Source organism: Grus americana, chromosome 3 (assembly GCF_028858705.1).
Source record: "Grus americana isolate bGruAme1 chromosome 3, bGruAme1.mat, whole genome shotgun sequence".
Lineage (NCBI taxonomy): Eukaryota > Metazoa > Chordata > Aves > Gruiformes > Gruidae > Grus > Grus americana.
The window spans coordinates 109,119,217-109,144,015 of NC_072854.1; the positions used below are offsets into that span (position 1 = coordinate 109,119,217).

The window sequence follows — 24,799 nt, forward strand, 5'->3', positions numbered from 1 at the left end:
ATAGAACTGAGGGGTTGGCCGGGAGGTGGGGCAGCTCAGGAACTAGCTGAGCATCAGCTTTGAGTGGTGAGCAATTTTGCTGTGCATCACTTGTTTTGTATATTCTTTTATTATTACTGTCTTCCTTTTCTGTCCTATTAAACTGTATTTATCTCAACCCACGAGTGTTATCTTTTTCTTTTTGATTCTCTCCCCCATCCCACTGGGGTGGGGAGGAGCAAGTGAACGGCTGTGTGGTTGTTTTAGCTGCCTGCCGGGTTAAACCACAACAGCCTAATAGTCACCTTCCATGCCTGTTGCTACAAAAGAAGAAAAGGGAAAATATCACTTTGAATGTCAGAACAGTTATGTTGCATAAGAATTATTGATTGGCATTTTTATTTATTGTGAAATGTTCAAGACGATACAAAATAATTCCTAGTAACTATAATAATTACAGCTGGCCTTGCAAAGTGCCACATCTATCGGCACTCCAGTTTAGTTTTCATTGTAAGACATCTTGTCTCGTACTGCAGGATACGGCTTCTCTAACGCTGACAAGAGCAGCAGTGCTTGTGAGGCTTTGCTGGGGGCTGTGGCTGAGCTGCCGTTCTTCAAGTTGGAGGTATAAGCAGAGAAATAGTTCATCCTGTAAAGCTCTGCTCGGCTCTTACAGCAACCAAGCTTGCTCATCAGCAGAAAGAAATCCCTTCGAAATGCTTTGGTGAAAATGGCATAGAGAAATGGGTTTGCACAGGAGTTGACTGGGTAAAATAAAACCAGCAAGATCTTGGAGTTTGTCACTGTGATGAGAGGTACTTTAAAGGCAGCAGATATAGCAAAAAAGGAGATGGGGGCCATGCAGGTAAAATCCGTGAAGATCAGTATCGCCATTCTCTTGGCGACCTTGGTATCTTTATTGGCAGCTACCAGCTCTGGATTCTGAACAGCTATGTAAATCTTAATGTAGCAAGCACAAATGACAACGAAGGCGACGACATTTAGCACTAAGATCAGCAGTATGTAGGCTTGGGAAAGACCCGTTTCAATATCCATGGGTAAACAAATACTGACCTTCATGTAACTGCTGACCCCTAAGAGAGGCAGCACTGCTATTAAAATGGAGAATATCCAGCCACCGAGCATGATCGGCACCGCGTGCCTCAGTCGTAGCTTTCGATCCAGCTGCATGGCGTAGGTGATCGTATGCCACCTTTCTATAGTGATCACCGTTAGTGTGTACACAGAAAGCTCGCTCGCAAACACAGTGAAAAAGCCGGCGGTGCTACAGCCACTGCCTGTTTGCCAGTCTATCGCGTGGTTGTAGTACTGACCGCTTGTCTGGGCGTCAACGGAAGCGATGAGCAGCAGATAAAGTCCCATGCAAAAATCAGCGAAGGAGAGGTTGCACATGAGGAAGCGAGGAACAGTGAGCTTGTAATGGCTAGTTATGAGAACGAGGAGTACAGTGAAATTGCCAGCAATGGCAAGGATGTTTATAAACCAGATCAGGACTCTGAGAAAGCTGTATCCCAGGATGTCTTCACAGGGATTAAATGCATCTGGTTCTGGAGTGCACCTGAGTATCTTTGGCTGACAAAAGTCATACTCAAAGTCCAAGCCGGTCATTTCGCTGTCGTCAAAAATGGCTGAGTAGCTGTAAGGAGAGGTTTCTTCATGTGTTGCGAACGGGTACGTGCTCTTTTCTGCTGACCACAGTGATGTGTTGTAAGAGCCATCTCTGTAACTGTTAAAAAAACAGCCCCCCACAAATAGAAGTGAATTATTTGTTACATGCTGCTTGCACTCTTTTGTAAAAGACAACAGAGAACAGTTATTTTAAAACAGTTGCTTCCTACATGTGTTTCTACAGGGTGTTTACATATAATGAAGCCTTGCAAGGATGCCTTTTGTTTGGGTAGCAGCCTTGGAGAGCAGCAGAGCTCATAGTCGCATCCACGGGAATGCTTTCTTATACAGCTGATTTATTTGTAAGAACTTGATTGCTTTGTCAGCAAGCCATCTTTCTCATGCTGCCAGTAGACTGCAGTTCAAATTACAATAACACTCGAATTGATGGATTATAGGTTTGATGCATATAGGTTTATCAGACAGGTATGGAAGCCAAACTAAAATAACCTAAGGATTTTAACTGCGCACCCTTACCTCCCTTAGGAAACGCATTTATTGAACAAAGTCCTGAGACTATGTATGACGTGGGAAATGCTGAGGAATTTGATGTTTGCAGTATTATAAGGTGAAAAGTTCACGGTTAACTAGATAATGTCGATAGCTAGGAATATATTAAGTTTAGACTGGACCCAATACCTAATTATAAATGTTTCTATATGTTTAAAATAGATCTCTCTAATTTCCAGGTCATCAATAGCGTGAGGATAAGCCTACCAAAGTAGAAATAGTTTAAAACCAAGCACTGTCCATTCTGTTCCCTGCCAGAACAGGTACCTATTGCACAACTATCCAGTCACCCCAACTGTGTTTGGCTGGCAAACACTCAATCTGCAGTGTGAGACCTGAAAAGCATCTCTGTGGAGAACAACTGTTCAGAAAACTGGCAGCTTCGGGATAACTTAAATACATGCTTAAACATCCACATCTACTGAAGCATGTACATTAAACTATTTTTCTGGGTCTTAACTGGCAAATGAAGCTGAGCTGCTTTTCAGCTATTCCTCTTGGGCAAATAACTTCCCGGTCTTGTTACCCTAACTCTTCTCTCCTTACATGAAAAACTGCCCAATGTCTGTCTTTTACTTGCCTGGGTTAAGCTGGAAGAGCAGGGAATATGTTTGGCTCTATTTATTAATAAGAAATGATTGTGATTTTTCTGCAATGCTACCTAAACATGCTGCCATGTGCAAGCTGGTGGGGGGTTCTTTTGGTGTTTTTTTTTTCTGCCTAATAAGAGCTCGGGACTTTCAGCCCATTTCTGCTGTTGTTCCCAACCTTTTCAACTTGCAGCCTTTCAGCTCGTGAATCGTGACCTTACTTCCATTTGCTTAATATAACGTCTGTGCAGAGAATTGCTGGGATTGGGACTTACCAAAGCAAAAAGCTTCAGGATCCAGTAGACTGGGCAGACTACTTAATGCACAGTAGGAGTGCAACGGATGCTAATGCGAAGCAGGGGGATTACTCTGGCGTAGGCACTGGTGATTTGTGTGATGTATTCCTCACTGGGGTGTCACTTCACTTGCCTTTACAACATGATCTAATGCTCTGTGTTTGCCTCCTTGCTTCTCCCCACCCTTGACAGAGGCAATATATTCTTGGTCTTGTTGACTGCCTGAACTTTGCCTTTTTGCAGTCCTGAAGTGCTTGAGTTTTGCAACTAGGAGTGGAGTGGACAGGACCGACTAAGCAAGGCACTCAGAGGAGCTGCAGGCAGCTGATGAGAAGCAGTGGTAAGAGAATCAAGGCAGCTGTTGCTTTAGACAAGGCCAAAACTAAACAGCAAGTATAGGAGGCCCCATGAATCAGTCAGTATCCCAGCGAATCAATCACACTTCAGCTGTATTTAGGTGTTGGAATTTTGTGACCATAACCTTGTTTTTCTAGACTTTGCAATGCTCTGACACCACCTCAGGGCTGATGAGAAGTCCCAAGGTCACCCATTTAGTTGTAGAGGGATGGATAGTTTCAAATCCTTAAACTTCTCCATTAAATACTAGTTTATAGCCTGTGTCATCCAGCATGGCCAACGCAACAGTTTTGATGTTAGCCTTTCTCATTGTCCCACTGAACGCTGTCAAACGGAACTGTTATGGTATGGAAAGACACATTCAGAAGAGGTAAACCAATTGCATGGGGTCATCAAAGTTCTAACTCAGGGACTCTATTTCTACTATGGAAAACTACTGCCATACAGACTACTAATTATCCTTTCTGTAGGCAAAAAAAATATTAACATTAGCAGCTCTTTTTTGAATCATATAAACAACTGCAATTATCTCAGGGCATGAAAAGTCTCCATGTAGGCCATTAACTTTCTTAAATATTTAATCACTGTTTCGAAAGTCTTTCAAGAATTCAGATGAGAAGCTGGAGTGAGTAAAGCTCATGAAATTAAGTTGTGGGTTTTTTTCCTTTCCTTTTGAACATCAACATCACAAATCTTGGTTTAATGATCGTAAAAGTACCACTGTGCAACTTGCAAGGGTGACTGAATCGGCAGCAAGACATGCTGTTGTAGAAAAAACACATGAACAGCAGGAGGGGGAGGTCCGTTATTTGCTGCTTCCAGCATCTGTATGCAGAGAGGTACTTACAATATTTCATTAGTTGGTTTCCTCATGGTGCTTTCACACTCTTTGGAGAAGTTGTCAAAAATGGAAAGCCAGGAATTTTGTCTGAAGAAGGATGAAAAGAAAGTTGAGTTTCAGTATGGATTTTGGCCAAATTCCCCTCTTCTCTACAAATGATCTTCACAGACATGTAAGGTAAGCTAGAGTTGGCCTCACGGCAGTGTGAACACTCACGTAGACCTCTGTAAGTGGGGAGGAGAAGGCTTCGAATACTGCGGCAGTAGGCAGTACCTCATGTGGGGTATAAGGATGGTCTTTCAGCTCAGTTATTGTTTATGATAGATTTTTTTATAGTGAAATAACTTGAGCTGGAATTAAAAGGTATGTTTTACCTTATGAAACACTGCATTGAAGCGGGCCAGATTCTCCACCAGTATGAATGGTAGCGGTTATGCTGGCTTTTAGAGAAGTGCATGCTAACAACTGCTGGGAAGCTGGCCTGATACTCTATTTTAAAAACTGTTTGGGATCTGCAGGTAGACTTTGCTTTACTTCCAGCATGTAACTTGAAAAGTACAAGTTGAAAGACAACAGATTTGGCAAAATCTCTGGTTTTGAGGCTTTGAAACCGTGGGCCAGGTACTCTACCAGTGTGAATGGAAATGGTTTTCTCTGACCTCATTGCTGTGACAGCAGCAAGAGCTGTCAAAAGTACTAAGCTCTTGTGTACTCTCTTAAGAGAATCGGACACCTGGAAGCTTACAGAAAGTTTTATGTATAATTATAGAAATAAGGTTTTAAGATACCAATCTAAGCCCCCTACGTGATGCTTATAAATAATGGGATGGCAACAGAAGTTGTTTTTTCTTGTAATTTTTTAAAGATGTGTTATAACCTGCTTTCGCCCTCAATGCCCATTCAGGCCAGTCAAAGAAAGTCTTGGGAACTGAATGCTAGCTTCCACCTCTCTTACGTGGCTCAGGGAATGAGCACACCACAGTTGTACCCCAGAAATCTCAAGAATGTTTGGTCTGAGGACTTTATTTCCCTAATGTCTGTGATGCTGACTTAAGTGAACCTGCTTGCCTGGTCAGATATAAGACCTTGTAAGACCTTGCCACCATATCTCACTGATCAGAGAGTGCAGTCCATAGCAGCTAAGGAATTGGATATGGGGCAGGGGTAGTAAAAACTGTGTGATATGACTGCATGTAGAGTACAGGGCAACAGAAGGGGGTAGAAGGAGACAGAAACAGGCTGCAGCTGCATGACGATGAGAATACATAACCATGCAAAGACTCTTCCCTGTGTAACCTGGGAAGGTCTTAGGAGGTCTCAGTCTCCATGCTCTTCTGCTGTCATCAGCAGATTGCAAAGAAAACAGCCAGAGATCTGCCTCTTGTTCCTTTGCAAGCTGGTCACACAGAAGGTAACAGCCTGTTGCTTGTGCAGGTTTTTCCAGCAGCCAGGGCTGTGCACATAGGTAACGCATCAGCACTGCTCTGCTGTCCCAGATACAAAGGCAGTCTAGTTTCCTGATTTGCAGGTTTTTCCCCCAGTTTACTAAGAAAACAATCACTAGATATAAGAAAGTGTCTTACTAAAGCACCCCAGTTTTTATAGAGCGTGATCATGTTGCAAAGTCAAGCACCTGAAAATTAATATATCATCAGAAACATACTTATCTTCATCAGAATGCATATAACTTTTTTTTTTTTTTGTCCCAGAGTTGCTTCTGTGTGTAATACACTCAGAGACTGGATCTGGGACTGAATCAGAGTTTGGTAGCAACAGAAACCCTTGACTGTAGGACCTTGGCTCTACTTTTGCAGAAGCAGGAACCATTTAGTAAAATGAGGTAGGCAGAGATTGCATAGCATCACTCCTAATTTTACCCTAAAGAATTGGATTCTCCTCTTGCCTCTGTAACACAATCCTGATGCGATGGCATGGAAATCACACAGATCAGGCTTCCCACAAATGACTGCTCAGTACGTCTTTTCTGTAGCCTTCGTTTGAGACAGACGAGAAGTGAGGCATGCTCATAACTTCAACTAAACTCATCTGGAGTTGCTTTGGCTGCCTAAAGCCAACTGAAGGTTGATTTCTTTGAAACAAAAACACTGAAAAATTAGCTCCAGTTGTCTCAGATTGCATCTGCTAATTTGGGGATTTGGGGCAGTCAAAGTGCTCTCTGTGCCATGGTTTCCAATTGTGGGGAGAACAATACTCTCTGTTATCTGAAATGACTGGAACTAAAGCGAGTAACCTCTTTCTGTAGGCTTGCGTCAGGTCCTAATTTTGGTGGGTAATTGAAAGCCTGCCTTTTCTACAAGGTCATCGTATCACCTGCGTTAAAAAAAAAGCTACACAGCTAAAGGCTACAGGGTTTGGTTTTCTTTTTTTTTTTTTTTTTTTTTTTTAGGGCCATGCTATTGATGGAGATCTATTTTCCATGTGCCAGTAGGCTTTTTAATTGAGATACCAAGAAAAATATAAGCTTTCAGCAAACTTAGAATAATGTTCCTGTTGGCAGATTCTGGGCACAGGATGGGATCCATTTCTGTTCTAAAATAAATGGAGGTAATTTTCCTGGCTTTAGCAGAGATCTGTTGTTTCGTGCGAGGCCTTGGTACGTACCACAGCTTCCTTTTAACTAGAATAAGGATAATCAAACCTCGTGAGCTGAATAAAGCAGAATTGCCATTTTAGAGCTTCTGAAGTACAGCAATACAATAGTGTGCTATTCGGACTTACTTTTCTGTCCTTAGATTTCGAAAAGCACAGCAGTGGCTGGGATATGTTAGAACAGCTTCCAGAAGACTGCTGAATTTATCCAGCGGCGGCAGTCTCTTTAATGAGTAAGATGACGTTGCATTTAAGACTTGAATGGCCTCGAGCCCGTAACTAGGCAGGGACTCCAGTGCCGTTGAAGAAACATCCCTGTGAAATAAAAAGAGCATTTTCTTTTCTTTTCATACATATAAAAATACCACCAAAGCATGACGGTAGGTAACAGTCACTCGGTTTTTCATAAAGGTCTAAATCTGCAAAGCCACTTCAGCACCTGATACCCAGCTCAGAAACGTGGTCTGTGAAACTACAGAGCAGCGGGGAAGAGCATCCCCATGACCCAGGAGCCCAACGTGAGACAAGGAGCTCACTTTGTCCTGGGGAAACCAAAAAGCCACCACCCCAGGGGCTGTGCCCTGACCTCTCTGTTTGAAAGCCACCGTGCATGGAGTGAGGGATGGCTCTTTAGGCCAGAGAAAGTGGGTGAATGTGAGTCTCCAGCCAGCTAACATGTAGGACACCCTCCTGACTCTACGTGTGACTCTGAAGGGCTGTTCTAGGTGTTTTAATTAAATAATTAAATTTAATTAATAGCCATTTAATTAAAACACATAAAAGAATCCATCATTCTCACTAAGTCAAACTTAAACAGTTTCACTTAGAGTAACTTCAGAGGAGCCGTTTTTGTGAAGAAAGGCCACCAATGTGACTAAGGATTTTCAGAGGCCATTAAATGGGAAAAAAAGGCTACAATTATGGAAGTGATATTATTAATGCCATGTACTGTAAAGCACCAATAAAAGGAACAAAATGGCACGTGTGGCAGAGTGCTATTTACAGAACCACCCACTGTGTTTTATTGCACAGAGTTACAGCCAGTGCAGCCCTCCAGTAAGTACCTGATTAATAAAGCATGAGGATGATAATAATGTGTTTTATTCAGCACAGGCTTATAGCATGCAAGCAGCTAGTTCACTTTCATAAGCAAATTCTAAAAGAATATATTGTAAAAACTACTCATCCTACCAAAAGACAAGTTAGTTTGCAATGTTAGAATATAAGGCACAGGAACAGGATCAGGAGGGTCTGACACAAATAAAGCAAAGGCTGAAATATCTAAGGGGCAGAGGTCAATGCCGATGCTACAACTGGCTGAGATGGATTTGTCATGGTGCAAACTGAGCCTTCCGCCCTGTAATTTCATGGCATCTCGTTGACAGATTTCCATTTTACAAGCAGAGGGTAAGAGTTGAAGTCTCCGTCCAGACTCAAAGCCTGTGCGTGCTGAGGTGCCGCAGCCCACGTAGCACGGCGCAGTTCCCGTGGGGCACCCATAAACCCAGGTGGCGCGAGCGGCGGATACTTACAGGACATCTGGCCCTGTGGCCCCTCTCAGGGCATCGTTGTGTATATGCCTGAGGTTCTTATTGTCCTTCAGGATTCTGTGGAATCAAACATTAACTTTCTTTACAGAAGTATTGTAAAATAACCCCTTTATTTTTATTTATATTTCTTCTTCCCATCTATTTCAATCCTTTCCCTCATCACAGCAGTGGTGGTTGCAATCTCTGGCCTGGGAGCACTCGTATTTCTCATGTGACCTTTCCCTCTGCTAATGCTATCAGATCATTACCATTGACGCTTAATTCTGATCATTTCCAATTTCTTCTGACTTAAACCAGGAACAACCAGCCTGGTTCCTTCACTGCAGTAGCAGCATACAAAAATGCAGCAAAACTTTTGCCCAAACAAAGAGGGTAGTCCCAGAGCATCTGAGAGTGATTTAAAAACTATTGATGTTTCAGACATAAAATATAGGTTCCTCAGTTTGGGCTATGGTTTCAAGCTTTCCACTATTGCTGCTAAGTTTAAGAATTTATTAAATTTTATTAAAAATCATGAGCTTTTTTCGTACAAAAACTGCAGCATTCTAAGGGACGGTGTTTCAGGAAAAGCAGTAAATGCTGCAGGATTAACAATTATGCTGAAACATGCAGTTTTCTAATGGGTATCAGGAAATGCAAGCCACAGCCAGTTAAGCTGAAGGAAGAGCCTTTGACTGTATTTGAACTATTATTTACAGTTTAAAAAAATACTGAGGAGTGGAAACATACTCACAATTGGTTCAGCTTTGTCCCATTGAAGGCATGGCTGTGGATATCTTCAAATCCATTTTTATATAATTTGCTGAGGATTAAAAAGAAAAAAAAACATGTAAAGGAAAAAGATTTGGAAAAGACGAGATTATGTTATGTTCTACAGGTTTCAAATCTTAATGCTGTGTTCAGTTTAATGATTAGAGGGTCTGGCTTATAAAGAACATAGGTAACTATTGCATGACTTACATTAACTCTAAAATTAAGATAAAATTGCAGTTTGCATTCCCTAAGCACGTTCCTGTTTAGCTGTTGAAGAGAACTTCTCCTTATGTACAGATCCTCCCTCCTCCAAGGGGCTCACCTGTGCCTGCCTTGGGCTCAGATCCAGAAACAAGATATTATTTCAGGTAAGAAGACAACAATCTGGAGGCAGAAGACTTGGATTTTGTGGTGTCGGCACATGTAAATGGAAGACTGCAAGGGCTAGAGAAGCGTCAGATGGAAAGCAACTCTAAAGCCCAGAGGGTGCTGCTGGATTGCAGATCCTCTGCAGACAGACAAACCTTCCAGCAGCCCAAGAGACAGCTTTGCAGAGAGGCAGGGGTGAGTTGTGCATCATCCAGCGGTCAGTGAACTGTCAGCTCCTCCAAAGTAGTCCTGTGAGGCTTGATTTGTGCTGTGGAAACCTTGCTGTCCCCTGCACTGCATGGGGACACTTGGTGCCACCCTGGGTTCTTGATTCCCCACCCTGGGGCCAGATGCCTAAAGGCTGGACTCTGCAGCACCTCAAGTCCAGCTCTTTTCCTTCATTAGGAGATCTAACCTATGGGTCTGATTTCACTAAGAAAAATCCATTTGTGATATTAAGTTCATGTTTCCAATATAATTTAAATATAATAATTTGTATATAGTATTTTTTCTTGAATATATCCATTTGTGATATTAAGTTCATGTTTCCAATATAATTTAAATATAATAATTTGTATATAGTATTTTTTCTGGAATATTAAGCCCTAATAGAAAATTTGGTGCAGTTTACAAATTAAACAAAATTTCTATTGTGGCTTTTCCACTTGTTTTTGGGAGAGCAGAAACTAGGGCTTTGGAACCTGCCTCTGTTGAAAGCTGGACGTGTGGGCTCCTGGTTACAATTGCTACGAGAAGGGGTCTATCTCAGCACAATGCTGAAGTTAGCGATTTCCTTAAAAACCAATGATAGGTAGTATCGATTTCCCCATCCACATGAAACGCTAACTGTTGGAAAGACTGAATTAGCTATTTGTAGTGCAAAGCATTACTTCAGGCTGACTTTACACCTTCATAGCTTACTTGTGTTTCACCAGACCACGCTGCAACAACTGGAATTATTTCAGCTAATTACAGTTAACTGCATGGGGTGGAGTTAACATGTAGCTCTGCAATTAGGAAGCTGCTGCTAAGGTAATTCTTTTCTTCTTGTGGTGAGCTCCCTATCACAAAAAGATGGGATAAAAATGATCATTGGCTGTTTCCTGACTGAGTTAAACTCCCTCCCATTTAATACACTTTAGGGTTACAGTAAAAATTTTAAGCACCTTTCTCCATCTCTTGTATGTTCGTTTTCTTGCACCATTAACAGAATCATAATTTTCCTGAAGTTATTTTGAGAACTTGCTGGTAGGAAAGAGGCTCATAAGATGAAATGATGCCCTAAACTAAGAAACTGCTCCTCTTCAACATTGTGCAGAGTAGTCTTCAGTCATGTTTATGCTCAGTTCCTCTAACTGTTTCAGAAAGCATTGGTCAATAGGTAAAATCTGCGTGGAAATTACAGTCATGCTGGCACATCAGCCTGATGAAGGGCCCGATCCAGTCAATGCAGTACTTGCTCGTGTGCACGGCTCATTTGCAGGTGCAAACGTTGTTTTTTGGGGGGGCAGGGAGGTTGGTACACACTAGTCTCAAGGCCATGCTCCCCACTGGGATGTGTACTGCCTTTTAAATATCAGTCTGGTCCGCAAAGGTTGGCTTTACAGGCCTCCGAGTTGGTGTTCATGGCTTCAGCACAGAGGGTGGCCTGCTGCGGCGGCCCTCTATTGCCCCGCTGGTCCTTCCTTGGGAGGCCTCGATTTCAGCCTCGTCCTGCGGACGGGCTCAGTCTACAATTTTTCCTATTTCAGCACTTCTTTGTGGAAGTTTTTGTGAAGACAAGGACCCTGTGGAATCCATACGTGGTTCTTGCTGTGCTGGCAGGTGACACCTCACCTTGGCTTTCTGCTGCTTGTTGTGTTCCACTTAGCATCAAGCCCACCTGTCTCACAGGTGGCTGTAGCAATGGATCCACAGTTTGCTAAAAGGAAAGTCTTGGTGGGGAGACTGATGGCAATCAGTGTAAGCCAAGTCAAGTGAAATCAGGGTAAGAACAAGCATTGGTACTTCGTACCAATTTGTTCTCTCCCTTCCTCTTCTTTGGAGGAACCTGGTCTGCAGTATCAGCCTGTTTGGTCCCTGAAAGCACTATTTCAAGAAACTGCATCCCTGAGGGAAGGAGAGAGACTCTGGCCTCCAGCACAGCTTTTGGAGTTCATGTCCCGTTGATGGTAATTTTAAAAAGTGTTGCAGGGAAGATGACGATTTGGATTCCTTCTCATATTTTCTTTCCAAAGGGAATTTAGTTTTGGCATAATACCCTGCTCTTCAGCTTGAAGAACACCCCTCAGCTTCCTAAGCATTTCAAATTTAACTCATAATACAGCTATGTATTGTGTGGGGCTTAATTTCAAGATTTTTATAAACTCAAGCTGCTCTCCTCAAGCAGAAGTGTTATCCTCACAGAAGGAACTGGAGGTAGGACTATATTACTTACAGTGTCAGTGTTTCATTGCTCATCCCCTGGAAAGCATTTTGTGGTATAGTTGTCATACGCAAGTTATCACAGAGCTCCCTTTGGGAGGGAGAAAAAAAAAAAAAGTTATTTTTTTCAGTGATCCAGGAACAAGATGGAAAGACTCACATCTGGGTTAGGTTGGGTCTCTACTTACTTACAAAATAAAATGAGCTTCTAATGAGAAGATCTGTGTTAGGTCTGGAAATTGTCTTATTCCAGTGTTACAAATGCTCCTAGAGAAAAGCATAATTCTTATTTACAGGAGAAAAGATTACCAGAGTGGATGCAACAAGAAGCCAACTCAGTAGGTAAGAGTTTAACAATGTATTAAAAAGTGAGTGACAAATATCATAATTTTTAATTAGGCTCCAAATGTGTTTGTAAGGACTGTAAAAATTAAGTTTTGTGGCATCCTCAAGCAGCATCCTGGAGAAGCAGCACATGTTCTCTCTACATTAAGCACAAGGAAGAGATTTTAGTTACCCCTTTTGCATGGTATCTTGTCTATCTGCAAGCTTTATTGTAGAAATAAGTACTTAGTGGAACTAATTTGCAGACTTTACTACTGTTTTGTCCATTACTGCCCTGCCCTGGGTTACTTTATTTTCTTGCCTATTGGAAGACCTCCCTGTTGGTTAACTGCCCATTAAAGCTATCGTAAATGATGTATGTACTTTTAGTGTACAGTACTGCACGAAAAACTTCTTTTTTCCTTATACTCCTTTCATAATTTGTCTACCCCTTTTGCGGGGGAGGCAAACAGAAAAGAAGCAGAACTATTTCTTACAAGTATTTCAGCCTTGGAAGGTTTCTGAATGCTCCGTCCTCGACGTGCAACAGATTTTTTGTGTTCAGGATTAATCTGTAATGAGGGAAAAATATTTCAGTATTATAATTGTTATACATTTGGGAAGGTCCTCAACTTTGCTGGCCATTGGCCTTGTCAGAAAACAGTGAAGTGCAGAATATGACAGAAGGCTTTCCTGCTGAAAACAAACTTTCTACAAATATACTGTGAGTCCATTTTGAAGCACTATTGGTAATAAAAGTGGCTTGTAATTGTTAGGTGGCTGACAAAGGTAACGGCTCCTGAATTTTCATGGTTCACTGAGCTGAGATAATTCGGTTTGGATATCCTGGTCACTGGTGGGAGTTAGTATTTTGCCATTGTCTGCCAGTTCCTTGGTATATGTGTTCTGGGCTCATGGCGTGCCTAACTCGGTGAGCTTCTGCTCACCTGCAGTGGCTCAGAGGCACGAGCATGCTGCTGCCATCACCATGACTGTGCCTACAACCGGAGGTCTTGGAGGTGGGTCTGAGCAAGGAGCCTGACCTCTGTGCATGTGTGTGCATGCCTGGCCCTTGCTCTGCAATCAGATCCCTTTGCATCAGCCCTTGTTTCCACCACATTACTGATGCTCTGGCTAGCCAGGAGAGGCAGTTCTTCAAATGGTTTAAACTATTAGAGCACCATGGTCTTTATTAGACCAGTGGCCAGTAGCATCAGATGCCTGCTTAGATCTGCATAAAGTGGGAGATTGAGATAAAAATGTGAGAGGTGGGTGTTGGTCTCTCCTCCCAGGTAACAAGTGATAGGACTAGAGGAAATGGCCTCAAGTTGCGCCAGGGGAGGTTTAGATTGGATAGTAGGAAAAGTTTCTTCACCAAAAGGGTTGTCAAGCACTGGAACAGGCTGCCCAGGGAAGTGGTGGAGTCCCCATCCATGGAGGTGACTCCGGGACACGTAAAAGACGCACAGATGTGGTGCTTAGGGACGTGGTTTAGTGGTGGACTTGGTGGTGTTAGGTTTACAGTTGGACTCAATGATCTTAAGGGTCTTTTCCAACCTAAATGATTCTATGAAATACTGTTTGCTAGTGGTTGCTCAAAAAATGGAACAGACCCTCTCAGGAAGCACTTTGTGCAGCTACATATCTGGTAAACCTGTATGTTTGCATAAACGCCCAATAGCTGTAGCCCAGGTCCCTCTGTATGTATGACATACAAAATTCAAAGGTTTGAGCATATGAAATTGGAACAAGAGTTCAAATCCAAGAGTGCCAGTGAACCCACCTACCCTGACCATCCATTGAAAGTGGCCTTGAGTGCAGCTTGGGATGTTAAGCCCTTGCAATGTGAGGCGTGTGGAGCATTCAAGATTCAAACAGGTTTTCTTGCTAGTCTCCTGTAGCTCTTTAACGGTCTTGCTTAGATTTTGGTTTCGGCAAATGACAACCTGTCCATAAACTGTAGGTAAATGCATCAGATGACATCTTTTATTCCTTCCCTAAACCCACTGCTGCTTCTAGTGGAAGTTGGACTCAATTGGAGGTGGACAAAACTGTATCTCTTGCTTATGTGAGCAAGTAACTGGCTCCAACAGAGTTCACATATAAGGCAAAAAAAAAAAAACCAGACGGAATTGTCCTCCCTCAGTTGCACCATTTTTAAGCCACTCACTGATCATGCTGTGTGAAAAAGGCAGTAATGAGATATTGAATCAGATTTATAGTTTCCAATTTCACTAACTATTTCAGAGCATTGTCCTAGTCATTGCTTTAACTCTCTCTCAGATGCCTGTGCTATGCAGGTCAAGTTTAAAATCAGTACATGTTCTGTTTGAGTAATATTTTAGTGCTCAAAAGAAAAGCTATGCATACTAAGCAGATGTATTTAAATACTGTAGGGCTTTGAAAACCACAGCTTCAAAAAGGAAGATTTTTCTGATCTGTTGTCATCTCAAATTATTTCCCCACTTAGAAAGCTCAACAGTGCCAGCAGAAGTAGACACAGAGCTCCACTCCTGTCGTTGAGCTCACCGAAAGCAACGGGACTTTCTACGCGTGGATGTCTTTGCATTATTTAGATGCTCAAGGCTAGATCTTACAGAGTGCTCACTATTTTATATGGTACTTTGGAGAGAGATGTTTCTCATCATAGATCCAATCCAAAGTCAACCAAAGTAAGAGAGGAAGATTTGGTCCAAGAATACTTCTCTGCAGGCTGTTTACTCCTTGATGATCCTAAACCACGACAAGGATGCCTTTCTTTAACTGATGCTTACATTTCAGACAAAGCGGGAAGGCTGTCAAACGCACTCGCTTCTATTCTCTCTAGGGAGTCGCTCTGAGAGATTTCACTGTAACGAAAAGGCAGACGCAAAGCAATACATTAATGGAAAAGACACCAGAAAACAGCTTTACACTTCATATTTCCTTCTTTTATACATAGTTGTTCAACCCCCACCACCAATTCTTGTTTGGCAGCAGTGTCCATGGCTCACCTCAGGCATCTTGAGAGCTGGTGCCAGCAGGGTTTGAGAGACACCAGTCTTTTGCTGTCTTGGCAAAGGGGTATGCCAACCCTTTGGAATCAGTATCTCAGTAACAGCCAATCTCCATTTCCTCAGTAAATTGTAGGTAAGGTAGCGATTCGGGGCCAGAACTCATGTAAACAGGGTGAACCCTAGCCTGTGAGCCCTTTGCTCCCTTCGTTGGTCCTGCTTAGTCAATTTATTGGCATGGGCAAGGATGTAGATAATGTTCACAGTGCTTCATACACTATTATTAAGTCAGGATGATGGTCATCTAATCCACAAATGCAGAAATACACAAATACGTATTCAGCGCACTTCATGAATAATTTTTGGATTTAAATGCCATTTTCATTACACACATGTAAACTGAAAGGAAGTGGCTCTCTTTCATCATTATACCGACCAACACGACTGGTTTTGCAGGCACTGTTGGAGTTTGATGTATTGATGCTTCTATTCTGCATGTATAGTTAAGAATAACCAATGCTGAATATAGAGGGGAAAAAAAAATTTCCACTTATTTGATGCTTGTTAAATGCCTGCTAGACTAAGACTTAATAGGCTACACAACACCGACTCCTGAAAGTACATAGTATATATTGATGCATATTTGGGGAAAGGTCTTCGAAACAGTGTTTTCTCTTGACAGAATTGACTGGAAGGGCACACAAACTAAACCTAAGATTATACACTGCCAAGAAAAAAAATATTTTTAAACAACTGGAATGCATCTACAAAATCAGAGCCAGTATTGTCACAATACTGAGAATTAACCTTATTTCAATTGTAATTATGAGAAAACAATTCCTATCGGTGTTGATATAAAACCCCTTGGAACGGAATGAATTGTTTTTTCATTTGTAGAGGCAAAAGGGGATGCACACTAGAAACTGTATATTAAATATGTATATATTTCTCACAGAAATATTAATGATTTTTTCCATAATCAGAATTCAGTGAGATTGTTATTTTTTGTATTGCATAAATGAAAGATGGATGTAGAACAAGTGGCCTGCTGAGTGCCTGATCCTCAGAGACTGACGGGCCCAGAGGGATCAGTGACTGCTCACAGAACTTAGACTCTTTCAGGTCTGGGGTCTGAAACATGGTACTTCCACGAGATCCCTCCTGTCTGCCACTGGCTCCCCATTTACATATGTTTGACTGAGTTATGGCAGTGAGAATAATTTACCGTCTGATTTGCAGTTGGTGATGAGTTGCCAAATAGATGATTTAGAGACTTATAATTTAAAAATATGCATTTTTCAAAGTAGCACTAAATCTCAATAAAATTATGAAGTGTTCTATAGATTTACTTCAGACAAATTCATCAATTTTTACGCTGTTAATCTGGAGAGATACATTAAAAGGATGCAAGGAAATCAATTAAATTCTCTCTGTGGAAGGGAAAATGTCAATGAACAAAACATTCTCTGTGAAGAATAGTATATGCATACAGTTTGGGAAAGGTTAGTCTCAAGTCATACAGGTAGGAGAAACTTTGTAGATTTAAATTGGTCTCCCATCTGAAAATGATAAATTCTCATTAATCATTAAGATGCAAGTGAATGCAAGAATACAGTGCCATTGGATTGTACTATCATACTTTATTGCAATGGAATCCATGCAGCAGAGTTTAGTTTATTTTCTACTTGCGAGAGGTACAGGAACACACAAGTTTATAATTTGGCCAAAATCGTTCAACCAATGACCACTAAAAACTAAACTAGTCCAGTTGGGTCTATTAAGGCATTTGCATTACCCTCATCCTTCAAGCCTTTGCCTTCAAGAATGTACCACGAAAGGGTTTCCTACTTTCTCTGTTTCCTTAAAAATAAATTATGTAACATCTAATATATATTTTAATATCTGATGCACTATGTGCTTTTCACAGGTGAAGAGAAGTATAAAAAAAATGCAGCTTGAAAAGAAACTGGCATCATTTGTGCTGCTGTTGCTTAGGTTCTGGGGGAGGTCATTCCCCTGTTCTGTATCATCAACTTTGGTGTTGATCAACTTTGTCCTTTAGAGGCCACTCAATGCAGACAAAATAAAAAATAATAAATAATGGACACTCAAGCCGGCCATCTTTCAGCTGGAATAACAACAGAAATAAGGGCAAGAGTGGTCAGACAAGCCTTATGGTCTGAGTCCTTTATATAGAATAGGTACAAAGCCAAGGGAGGGGAAGCAACACAGACCTGGTGTGCATAATCTCAGCACTTGTAAACCAAAAAATCTAAGAAAGGGTTCAGTCCTACTGATCCCCTGCCAAGCTTATCTCTTAGTGCAAAACGCCAAAGAAATAACTTATATGAGTACTACATAAATGTATAATCACAGAATGCCATAGCTATCATGGCAGTGGTAACGTTTTATGATAGATTTCTATCTCCTCTGCCAATCAAAAGCACCTACCATCAGTTATTAAGCTGCATCCAGTTCTCTCCAACATGATTAATATTTCATTATGTGATCTGTTAACTGTTGAAAATCATACCTTTTCAAAAGAATCTTTTATATACTGCTTATAAGAAAAGAAATGTTATGTTTATCTTTCCCCAGTAAGTTTTTTTCACCAATAGTATATTTTAGCAACACATTTTCACATTATTGTATAAAGATGTTCTTTGGGATAGCGATTTATGATAGAATTTATAGCAAGATATTAAGGAAAAGCCTGTGGAAAGTGTTGTCAACTTACATGATGAAGGCATCTCTAAGTCCTTCAAACGCATGTGATGGGATTACTTTTACAGGCAGGTGAGTAAATGATCTGAAAAAAGAAGAGAGGGAGGAAAGGACTGTAAGGCACAGGGATTCCTTGTTTACAGATTGTACCATTACGGTGGGCAGAAAACCAAAAAAGCATAAAGCCACATTATTTCGCTTGCAGTTCTCTGTATCTCTGGGACCTGATCCATTTACCATTGATCTCAGTTAAACAGAATTCAAAGGATATTGGGTCAGTTCCTCAACAGCATTCATTTGAGACTAATCACCGTCAAATCAATAATAATCATAACCTATTAAATTAATAGCCTGATGGAAGCAGTCTGTTACATTCACAAAGGAAGCTGTAGGCTATTTAAAGTTAGTTCCTCAGAAAAAGTGGCTTTCATGTAAAGCTTTTTCTCCATAACAGTATCTTTGCATTCGCTGGACCATGTTCTCCTCCCATCAGTACCCCTGTAATGTTGCAGTGTGGCACCCTGAATTCACTGGCAATGCCCTGGATGCAATGCGTGCAAGTGTAGAAGAGATCCAAATCAGGCCTGATGTGGTGGATTATTTTTTTTAATACATTGCCTCAGCGTGGTAAGTTGATTTAAAGCAAGTGTGTGTTTTCCTTTTTAATTTTTCAGTTACTTTGACTGAGATGTTAATAACAATGTGGAGGACAGATCTGCATTTTACCATTCTACTCCACATCTGAATCACAGTACTTTCACCAGCCCATTTATCTAGCCATGACCACACTCTCCCTGATAATGGCCACAGAAAAATATTTAACATATTTCAAGACGTTATCTCTGTGCAAACAGATAATCGCTCCATTTTGCTTTATAATTACAAATATCTAGTCAAAGATATTTGTTTCCCATCCTTAAAACCCCTTCTCAAGGTTTTTTGACTGAAATGTTTCCATGCTGTTCATATAATTATGAATATATAATATATTCATATTCATTTTTTGTTGTCATAATCCTTTATATGAAGACAATTAAAAATGTTTATCAACTTTTTTTTAATATATAGATGTATATTCCATATATATACACATATGTCCTGCCCACACAATATAATGGCAGGTTGTCACACATGTGTATGTCTTGGGGTTACAAAGCCAGATGGACCAAAGAGTCTGGCACTCAATTCCTAGCTATGTTCCACATAGTCTGTATGATTTGGGGCAAATCATTTAGTTTCCTTGCACCTTGACTCCCTCCTGGGAATAACAATGCTTCCTAATAGGGATGTTGTAAGGATATATATGTTTTTGATGCCACTGTGATTGGGTCATACCTCTCTCTAGATGGATGCTGGCATGCTGTGTTGGTTAAATCAAAATGAAGGTAAGTCATGTGTCTTGAAAGAAGTATTTGCCCCTGAGGGGACAAAAGGGTAGAGATAATCCTGTAGTAGGGCTCAATCCTCTCAGCCAAAAGGAAGACAACTTCAGGAAAAACTAAAGAGTAGAAGCTGTGAAATTCCTGCTCTATAACCCTGGCAGCAGGAACCTCTTCATAACTGCACCATCAGCTGGGGCTGCTTGCAAAATAAAACATAGCTTTTGTGAAACTGTTTGCAAAAAATATTACCATTTACAAAAGAAATAGAAATATCCCTGAAAGAGCAAAAAAATAAGACCAGGTCTTGGCTTTTAATTATATCAAAATCTTCAACCCAAGAGCCTCCTACCTCACTGCGATGTGCCGGTGAGCAGTGCAGTGGTTGTAAATTCCTCTAATGCGTGGCTCAGAACGACCCGCTCCCCCCTGCCTGCAGACAGCCTTCAGCAACGGTGCTCCGAGCTTAGCCACCTCAGCTACGCGATTAAATTTAAGTGGGATGACCCGGCACTTTTAATATGTACTATAGTTAAACTGCATGACGGCACTTAATCCATTCTGTATTTCAACTTCATTGGGTTTTGTTTTTTAATTTTCGTGAGTTCACCTTTATAGCTGGAACTGTGAACTCATCTGCATTGACATTACTTCATCCCATTAAGCATCTCACGAAACCACGAGAACAAAGGAAAAAGGCAATTCATAATCAGCCTTCTCTCTTAATCCTCGAAATACTGGGGTAGCATAAAGACATCTTAAATTCACCAAAAAGGTGAGTGTTCCCATCCCTATTCTTGTCCACTTTACCTTTGTGGTTTGTATCTCAAACCCTGCCTGTGTTAAAGGGAAACATGTTCATTTAGATGTCTCTTTCTACACTCAAAACATTTTGAAGAAGATCCTTTAGCTTGCTGAGCACAAGCCAGCCTGTGTATATGAATAAGTATTTAGGTTAATAGTTTTGCACTGCTTGTTGCAGGCTTAATTTTTTCCAAAGCGCTGAGTAAAGCGAGGCTTTATCTCATATGTTGAAGTCTCTGCTATTGAACATGACTGATGTCTTTGATAGCACACAATGAAACTCAAGCAGGTACTGGCAGGAATTAAGCGATGATTTCTTTCTGATAGCACTCAGATTGTGACACGCAGACGTGACCAGTTATTCGTCTCTCGGAGAGGAGGAAGCTCTTGACAAAAAAAGAAAGGACAAACTGGGTTTAACAAAGCTACAAAGCTTCTATACATCTAACTTGTCCATACTACTAGGCTGACTTCTATAGCTCGTGAAAGGAGGGACGCACCCATCTTTAATACAAGTTACCGACACCAGTTTGAAAGAGTGTTATTAGTTAAAGGATGAACTTTTGCACTTTTAAGAAAAACTGTAACGTTTCTTTCATAGTTTATACATCACAACTGGTAAGTTTGTACTCAGTCCTGCCATTCGGCAGCTGACAACACTGCAGCTCCAGATAACTGTGGGTCTTTTCATCGGAGAAAGGACAAGGGAGAGACAGGAACAGCGCCTAGATCGACCAAATCCTGTCCTTGGCTTGGTAGCTACAATACTGTCCTCCTCTCTTCAGCTAGCATTTGTTTTTTGTATTTTTGTTTTGAAATCATAAATTCAGAATGCATTCTTCACAAATGGGGTGGTTATCTTCCTGCTATTAGGAATACTGAGACCAGTAAGCACTCTTTAGAACAAGTGCATGGGGTGGTCTATCCCAAGGATACAGTGGCATAAAACCACCATCATCCTTTTTTTGCTTCTGGGATATAGCAGAGGCAACTTGACAACAATTTTTATCTCTAAAAGATAAGCTTCTGCTTCTGCTCAAACTCCACGAGAAGCTTTTGAGAGGTCTAGATACCAAAAGACCACAGGACCACTTGCAGTCCTGTTGATAAGGAATCAAAGCCCAAGCCCCCTCACACCCCTGGATAAAATCTCTGTATTACAGAACTGGCCTTTTGCAAAAAAGTGATTAGTTGAACTGATAATAAATAAAAAAAGAACAAGGGCCTCTAGCAATAAGTATGACTGTGTTACTCTAGCTGGGTTGGCTGTTATATTTTAGTGTCTCTATTTTATAGGATTACTCGTATTTCTAATGCCCAAAAGTTGAATGCATCAGGTAGGCTCCTGCTGGGAGCGGCACACATTTTATTCTGTGGTGTCCTCGGACTTAACTCAGAAGGATTGGGAATATTGATTGAAACTAAGACTGGAACCCCACCATTTTCCTGGGATATTTATCAGCTTCTGGGGGCAACGTAAGGTGTTGGCATTGATTTTTAAAGCCTTGTATATTGGGCATTATCTACCTGAAATGCGAACTATGATGCTGGATGTATCACACAAGTAGCCAAAGAGTACCTTCTGCTAGTTGATGACGGGTGATACATTATCTCCTACGAAAGACACTTTCGCCCTTTGGAATTTCTCTGTCAATCCCAAAGATCCAAATATGCCCACAGGGAAGACGTGGCAGAACTGTCTACTTGTTCAGGCTTTTGCCACAAAGCTTCGGATTTGGTGCCTGATACTAATCACGAGCCACGCAACCTACAGCAGAAGCCCTGCATACAGGGGCACGCGCTCAGGCACAGCGAAGTGAACCCCACTATGAAAAGAGGTTTTTGAAGGGGCAGAAGGGTATTAGGAACCCAAAGCCCATTAATGTACAGCTGGAGTTGGGTCCCTATCCATTTAGACTTTGCTAGAAAAAACAAAAGTATGTACGAAAATTCAAAAGAAGGAAAATCATGTTTTGTTTCAAAATGCAATGGTGTATTAAAGATTATTTTTCTGCTGAGACTGAGAAGACACATAGCGGCTATAGCCAAAATGGCATACAAAGGTGTCAGATAATGGAGTTTCTATAGTGTTTGTGTGATGTCCAAATTAAAAACAGGAGCCTGAGAAAAATATGATCAATTCAGGACTGTATAAAACACATAATTCTGCAAGCTGTCGCAAGTCTAATAATTTTGAAAACTCTTCCAGCAATAACATGACATGGCAAGAGTAACTCGGATAAAGAAAAATGGCTGAAATTTGCCTACAGGGTATATGCTTGGGCTGTACCAAATTATCAAAAGTATATTTGGAAGCATAGCTCATTACAGCATCAGGGCTTGAATTACTCAGCTATGGCTGGAGTTACATATCGGTGTTTATTTTCTTGACAGCCATACTAGTAAGAAGAACTCCTCCGAGGTCTAGCTGCTATGTTATAGTGGCACCAATGTAAGGACGTGGGCACCCCAGAAACTGTGTTGGAACAACCTGGAGCAGCATTTTCTTTCCCAAATTATTAGGGCACTTGCAAGTACTACACTGCCACTCCCCTGGTGCACACAGGTACGGATGTGACTATGAGGGGACAAAAGTAACTTTCTCTTGCTTTGTCTCATACAGAGAGCTTTGTGAGGGGAGAAAAGAGCTAATTCTTCCCTTATTTTTGTGATCATCTAGTCTCGTTGATCTGAGTGAAGCACATCTGGCAGCAGCCATAAGCCCCTTATGTGTCTTCACCTGATCACTGAGGTTGGGATGTGGTTTCCTCTCGGCGTGACAGATGGAAAAAGGAAAAATAAAAGAGTAAACCAAAAAAGAAAGAAAAAAATCACATAAGTTTAGAACTTTTGATAACCTCTCTGGGATGTGATGTGCATCATCATAATAAAAATGCTAGATCCCTGCAAAAACTAACCTCCCCATTTGTTTCTGCTGCTGCAGGGATCCTCAAATTGATCGATCCACTGCTCTGCATGTGGTACGAACACCGGGGAAGAAACGTCCTTGTTGCAATAACGATGGAGAGTCTCTCCAGCCTTCATGGACTCTGCTTTCTCTGACACAGGGAAATGGGGAGGAAACAAATTCAGGACAGAGATGTTTCTAAAAATTGACTTTGGAGGAAGGATTCACATGGCTCTAGATTAATACAAATTAGTATTTCTTGCTCCCATCAATTCTCTAGCTAGGGAGAAAGGAAAGAGGAGATCAGGGATAGTATCATCCTTGGGGAATTTCAAGAGCATATTAAATTTACAACAAATCAGATGAAAATGGAAAACACAGGCTTTGTTACCAAAAGGGGCATAATAAGAAAACCTCAGCTTAATTCATGCACAGATAACCAAGGGATCCTAGAAACGGCAACTATGCTATCTGCTGGTCATCTAATCCCGTATTTTGACACCGTGATTGTCTAGATCAGTGCTGTAATTGAGCCTGTAAACAGCATGATGACACTTGAATATCCACGTATATCAACTATTTGGTCTGGTCTACTAGGGCATCAGCTTGGAGTATGGTGTGGGAGTAGGGTAAGGGAATGCCTGTGATTCCCTGTTGTTTTAATTTAATCCTAATTCCCAGAGGAGCATTAGGCAGAAAGATATGATGGACCTCCCTACAGAGATCCAAACAGCTGTCAAAACTCACGGCAGCTTTTCTGACTACCAGCGAGGGAAATGAGATTAGCCACTAACTAGTCAATGAACGGCACCTCCAAAAGAGGCAACGAGCACTGCTAGGAGAATTTTGATGCTTTAACGCAGGGGGCCTTACATTGCACAAGCTTTGGGAGAAGTTGCAAGAAGTCAGGCAGATTTGTGAAAGAAAAACCAAACTAACCCCAGAAACTGACAGAAAGTTGAAGACCAAATATCAACTTTTTAACCGAGTTTCTTTAACCACGCCACTACAAGGCGCTGTTTCTGGCATAGGACAGGCTGCTTCTGAGTCCTGCCAAGGCGGGAGAAGACGGAAAGTTCAGACAACTGCACCGCTTCTCTCTGGCCCTGAGCTGCTGGCACACGGCGTGCGGTTCTGAGCGTGCGACATTGTGCCCGCTGAGAAAACGTCCCGAGGGGATGTGCATCTCCTCCCTGCGGGGAAAACCGCTGCCCCCGGGCTCTCGCCAGGCTTTCAGCGCTCCGGCACCGTACCCCAGCCTTCAAAACCCAAGTAAAACCTCAGCCCCAAATCTCCTCACCTCCGCGGGGTAGGTGCTGCTCCAAAACTACCACCGCGCCGGGAGAGCGCACGGCCGGCGTTCCTCTACGCTCAGGGCCCATGGGAAAGACACCGCTGTTCCGCGCTGCGCGTACTCCCTCCCCACCCGCGGAGCAGGCGCGCACCCTCACTCAGGAGGTGTCCCTCGCCCCGGCCCCCCCGCTTTCCCCTCCCGCGGGGCGAGGCGGTGGCAGCACCCCCCACCCCTGGCGCCCCGCGGTACTTACGCGCGGGCGGGCGCGGGGAGCGCCCCGTGCGGCGGCGTCGGGCAGCGCAGGGCGCCCTGGCTGCAGGCGCAGCGGGGCGGGCAGCGGCCCCCCGTCGCGGCGGGCAGGAGCGGCGGCAGCAGCAGCAGGAGGGGCAGCAGCGCGGGCACCAT

General features: G+C 42.1%; 1 protein-coding gene across 2 annotated transcripts; it reads right to left on the reverse strand.

Annotated features, from left to right (window-relative positions):
* Positions 1-448: 448 nt before the first annotated feature.
* Positions 449-24,799, reverse strand: LHCGR (luteinizing hormone/choriogonadotropin receptor). 2 transcript variants are annotated; one of them, XM_054822972.1, is made up of 11 exons: positions 24,648-24,799; positions 18,023-18,094; positions 15,067-15,141; positions 12,790-12,864; positions 12,161-12,235; positions 11,982-12,059; positions 9,156-9,224; positions 8,405-8,479; positions 7,002-7,187; positions 4,269-4,349; positions 449-1,636 (listed from the first exon to the last, which is right to left on the reverse strand). In XM_054822972.1, the coding sequence occupies exons 1-11, from the start codon at positions 24,797-24,799 to the stop codon at positions 478-480; spliced, it is 2,097 nt and encodes a 698-aa protein (XP_054678947.1). In that variant the 3' UTR covers positions 449-477. The 2 variants fall into 2 exon arrangements, with proteins under 2 accessions (XP_054678947.1, XP_054678946.1); XM_054822971.1 differs by having other exon boundaries at positions 449-1,726.